Source organism: Nicotiana attenuata, chromosome 5 (assembly GCF_001879085.1).
Source record: "Nicotiana attenuata strain UT chromosome 5, NIATTr2, whole genome shotgun sequence".
Lineage (NCBI taxonomy): Eukaryota > Viridiplantae > Streptophyta > Magnoliopsida > Solanales > Solanaceae > Nicotiana > Nicotiana attenuata.
In genome coordinates, this window is record NC_031993.1 from 44,301,421 (window position 1) to 44,306,967 (window position 5,547).

Below are 5,547 nucleotides of genomic sequence, written 5' to 3' on the forward strand. Positions count from 1 at the left end.
CGCTTTAGATCAAAAAAATTATCCTGAAATAGTTAACTCTTTAGAATTTAGGACTCAACAACAACAACCCAGTATAATCCCACAAGTGGGGTGTAGGGAGGATAGTGAGTATGCAGACCTTACCCCTACCTATGAAGGTAGAGAGGTTGTTTTCGGAACACCCTCGACTCAAGAACATTAAAAATGGAGCAATAGCAACAACAATAATAAGACAATGTAAGCAAATAATACAATGAATAATGACAGAGATCTAGGTATATGAAACTACAAGAATAGTGTCAATCCTACTGCTAATACTGACATACCGCGTAGAAACAAGGGACTAGGAATAGGAAGGTACCCGACTAGTACTACTACTACTACTACTACTAGTAAGACAAGGCAAAACTCTAGACTGTCTATCAACCCACCATCCTAATTTTTCGATCTTCACACGTTTCATATCCTCGGTAAGCTGGAGCAGTGCCATGTCCTGCCTAATCACCTCACCCCATTTTTTCATAGGAAATTAAGACTAAATTAGTTAATTATTCTAAATTTATTAAGTATTTTCAACTATATCTTGATATTAAAGAAACACTAATTTTTTTAATACTACTCAATTTTTAAAAAGCATTTAATAGGGTTAACTCATTAAACTATACCTTGTATTTATTATTTTTCTTAATAGATGTAAAAAGAGCTAAAAGGACCGTTAAAATATGACGAAGAGAGCAGTCCACAATACCCGTAAATGTACTAAAATAATTTTTTTGGAATAAAAGGAGGAAGAAGATTCAGATTTAGCTTATATAATCGTAATCCACTCGTCATCATATATAACAACAACAACAAACCCAATATGATCCCAACAGATGGGATATAGAGAGGGTATGCAGTACGCTGACGTTACCCCTACCTATCACTCATCACCATTTACATAATTTTTTAGTCATTTTCGAAGAATAATTGTTAGTATTATCGGAAAGCTCTTTACATATTTATACAATGCATAAGCATTTATTTTTCCCCTAGTACTTGCTTTATTGTTGGTCAACTTCAGTGGTCCCACACAAGGCCAATTTTCTTCTTTATAATAAATAGGGAGCATCAATTATCAACCTTATGAATTTAGTTTCTATATTAGATTAACATCAAATATTGTGAAATTAATTAGTATTATCTTAGTTTAATATTTTCAAGTAATCATGATGACCACATATTGTGCCTTTTGCTTTAATTTGAAAATGATATGATTTCTACTAACTAATTCGGCGATTTAATTTATTCAATTCCATTAAAGGGTTTTTAGCATAAACCCTGTTTATGGAATTGCCTTAGCTTTAACAAACAAATACATATTTGCATTCGATATTTATATTAAATTCAATAATTTAATTTTAATAATTAAAAATAAAAGTAAAAAAATATATCAATTAACATCTGAGATTTTAACTTGATGAATACGACCTTTAAAATTCTCATCATTAAACTTATTGTATTTTTAAAATTATGAGTTCAAATATAATATTTATTAAACTTTTATAAATTTTCAAATAAAATTATATACACCGTATCAAAATATTGAATTCGCATAAACCCGATACTGAAACATTGTATTCGCCCTTGATTATGGTTTTGTGCTAAACTTGTTAAGAAAAATACTTATCTTGCCTTCATTAGTTTGACTTTGATACAAAAAGCTGATTCAATTAAATTTACTTCTTAACTATGAGATAAGACTCAGCTCTATAAATGTCTAGAGTCAAGTAATGTATGACCGAAAAATTCTTTGAAAGAAAATTGTTGAACGACAGCTCGGCTCTTCTACTTGGCACTGTCGGATTACTAAGGCCGACTTTCATCCTTACTCAGTGGTGACTTTTGCAGTCAAGTTCCCTTCTGCCATTGTACTCGAGAGTCAATCTTCGCCCGACCCAAGGAATTGTAATTTTATTTGATTCCTTACATATAAAAGATGTAATTTTTTTTGAATTCCTCAACTCTCATTGCTTTCTCTCCTCTAATATTTAAAAGCTTACTCTACTTAAAAAGTTATAAGGAAAAAATAAAAAAATAAAAAAATAAAAAAATAAAAAATAAATCTCCTAACCAAAAAAGGGAGAAAGTAAAAGTAAAGAAAATGGTTTACAGGCAGTCACTTTTTTCTAACAATAAAAGTGAAAGCTATAAATATGGTAAGGCTATTAACGTGCACTTTGAAAATAGTACACTAGTGATGTAAGAAGTAAAAGGAGGAATATAATTACCAGAATTGGAATAAAATATATTTAAAAGAGAAAAATAATAAAATAAAAGATAAATTGCATTTTTTGAAATTTTAAAAAATAATAAATAAACATGCGTTATTATTAAATGTTTCTCAATTTTTTTACGAAATTAAAGTTTTTTTAAAAGGTTATTCTTTTCACTTACATAACACTCATAAATGTTCAAAAGAGTTACAATAGTCCAAAAATCTTTTTTTTTTTGGCACAAATATTTTCAAAAAGTTTGTTTGAATTAAAATTTCCAAAAATTGTGGCTTATTAGAATCTTTCTTCTTTTACTTTTTAATTCACAAGTCAAATCCCACCCTATATAAATAAAGCAAGAAAATAAAATAAAAATGTTTTCTCTTATTTTGGTTCTCCCTTTTTATATTCATATTTCGTACATTTTGTCTCTATTTGTTGTCAAGAAAAGCCTTAAATAATAAGCAACCATTGAAGGGATTAATATAAAAAATGTAGGGGTATATATTTTATTTATTTTTCCCCCTCTTTCTCTTTCTTTTCTTTTCAAATTTTAAAAAAATATTAAAAAAAAGGGGGAGAGAGTGATGGTTGTCTTCATGCATTGGCAACCTAATTTCACTTTTCCCAACTACAACTTCTCCCTTTTTTAAAATTAAATTATATATTGTCAGTAATAATCAGTATAATTTAATTTATTATATTAGATTATTTATCATTTATTACTTAGTTATCAATCAATAAATATTAATTAAACAAAAGTATTTGCAATTAATTTTTAAGTAATGTGATGACATAATTTTTTTATACTATTATTTCATAAATTTAAAATTTTCTATTTTCAAAATTTTCTTTTCACCGGACTTCAAACCATTTTCTTAACCACAATACATAATTTTCCATCTTTCCATTATTTATTAATTAATGACCTAATTAATAATTTCTTTTTCTGTCATAATTATTATTTCCCTTCAATTACGATTCAGACAATCTGAGGAAAGTTAGGAAAAACCCAAATTAACTTTTTTCTTTTCTTTTTAACTCCACAAAGACAAAACTCCATTTTTTCACATTTTCTCATCATTTCTTTAAGCTAAAAATTCAATATTTTTCCTTTAATCCCCACTCTTTATCTCTTGAAAATAGCTAAAAATCCTAAAAAAATCTGATTCTTCCCATTAGCTTCAGCTATTTGCCAGTTAATCCGTCTGTATTTTCTGTTCAGCTGGTAAGATTATCAAAATTACTTAAAGCTTCATTCTTTATTATTTTATTTTTTCATTTGGGTTCTGGGTTTTTTAGTCTGTTTTACCCCACCCCCTCAAAACTTTCTGGTAAGAAAACTTTGTGTTGTTTTTTTGGTTTTTATTTTTTATTTTTTTGAAGGTTTCTGGAGTGATTTTGGTGTCTTAACTATAGAAAAATGATGGGTTTTGAGTACATAGTGAAAATAATTTTTCTAATTCTTGAGTGCTTTTCGGCATTCTGCATATATAAAAGCTATGGCTTTATGAGTAAAAGGTTCAACCCCTCAAAATTTTTCTAATTCTTGAGTGTTGTTTTGTTAGTTTTCTTATTTTTTTGAAGATTTTTGGAGTGATTTTTTTGCGTTTTAACTACAGGAAAATGATGATATTTTTTTTGCTAGTTTTCTTGATTTTCTGATTTTTAATTAGTATTTTGTTAAAAAAGATTCTCAAGTGATCTTTATTTTGGTGTTTGGATTATAGGAAAATGGTGGGTTTTTGAGTACAAGGTGAAATAAAAAAGAAAAAAAATTCTTTTGGGGTGATTTTCTTGGTTGAAAATATTTGAGTTATGGAGGGAAGAGAGAATATGTGTCTGAGTGGAGCAACAGTGGTGGGATCAGATGCACCTTCAGATTACCACGTGGCACCTAGAACCACCACTGAATCAGCAGCTCAAATGGTGGTTATTTCACAAACTCCGGCCACTGCCACGGCGGCCATCGCCGTCGCCGGTGGCGGAGCTGGCGGCGGAGCACTAATGGTAGTGAAGAAGAAGAGGGGTAGACCAAGAAAGTATGGACCAGATGGGGCACTGTCACCTAAGCCGATATCGACGGCGGGGCCTGCGCCGTCGCCGGTGATTGATTTCTCGGTGGAGAAACAACGGGGGAAAATCCGGCCAGTTGGGTTGGTTAGTAAGCCTCATATGCCTAAGATGGACGTTGAAAATTCAGGTAAAGACTTAAACATTTTACTGTTTATAGTTAGTGGTGGATGTAGCCGTTTGCTTGCAGATACTCTTGAAATATTTACAACAACCAACATGCCCAGCGTAATCACACAAGTGGGGTGTGTGGAGCGTAGAGTGTACGCAGACCTTACCCCCGACCTTATAAGAAGGCCGAGAAACTATTTCCGGTAGACCCTCGGCTCAGGAAGGATAAAGGGAAGGGGCAATAGCAAGCAACCTAATCTGACAACCGAAACGATATACAAAACTAATATTAGGTAAAGCAATCAGAAACATTCCGGTGCACTAAGCTCTTGCTAGGTGCAGGGTGCAGTGAAAGGTTGGACCACATTGAGTTCCTACATTTATTTAGGTAGAGGATTTGAGGCATATAATCAATGAGTTCAATAGAACCAACTTTTTGACACAGCATAAATATAAATACGCATATATACGTATTTGCTAAAATTTCAACAGATATTAAATTTCGAACTTGTAATTTCAAAAGTGTAATGGGTTCGGATGTAAGAACCTATAGGTTGAACACGGCTCTTGAACTATATATAGTTAAATTTTTCTTAAGAAATGTACATATTTAGACTATGTTGGTATTCATTATGACAAGAGAGTATAAGTGCAGTTGTGCTGCAAAGTTCTAATTTTTTGCAACGCGTGTTGATTAAATGGCCTGATTTTGATCTGTTTTACTAAAATTAGTCTTTGGAAGTGTAATTGTGGAAGTTGTTTTCTTGATAATTGAATAAAGAAGTACACTTATGGATCTACTGCTTACAAGGAAATTGTAGGGTTAATATTAGTTCCATGATCTATTGCTTATAAAAGGAAGGAATTATGTTCTTGGAATCTTGATCCAATTGTTGAGCTAAGTTTACTTCTAATGTGTCTTAGCGACTAAAGTATTTGGAAGTTCCTTGTGTTAGGCTTCATATATATACAACAACTACAACAACAAAAACCCCATTGCAATCCGACACGCGGGGTCTGGGGAGGGTAATGCGTACGCAGACCTTACCTAGTTATCCCTACCTGATGAAGGAAGAGAGACTGTTTTCGATAGACCCTCGGCACTCGGCAGGCTTCATATATATATATA

At 31.6% G+C, this 5,547-nt stretch overlaps 1 protein-coding gene across 1 annotated transcript in view; it reads left to right on the forward strand.

Annotated features, from left to right (window-relative positions):
• The window catches only part of LOC109225730 (AT-hook motif nuclear-localized protein 1-like), a 5,601-nt gene continuing 3,256 nt past the window's right edge, over positions 3,203-5,547 (forward strand). Inside the window, exons 1-2 of the mRNA XM_019390496.1 lie at positions 3,203-3,462; positions 3,965-4,437. Of these exons, the coding sequence (XP_019246041.1) occupies positions 4,053-4,437 (385 nt within the window). The 5' untranslated portion in view covers positions 3,203-3,462; positions 3,965-4,052. The remainder of the gene's footprint in view (positions 3,463-3,964; positions 4,438-5,547) is intronic.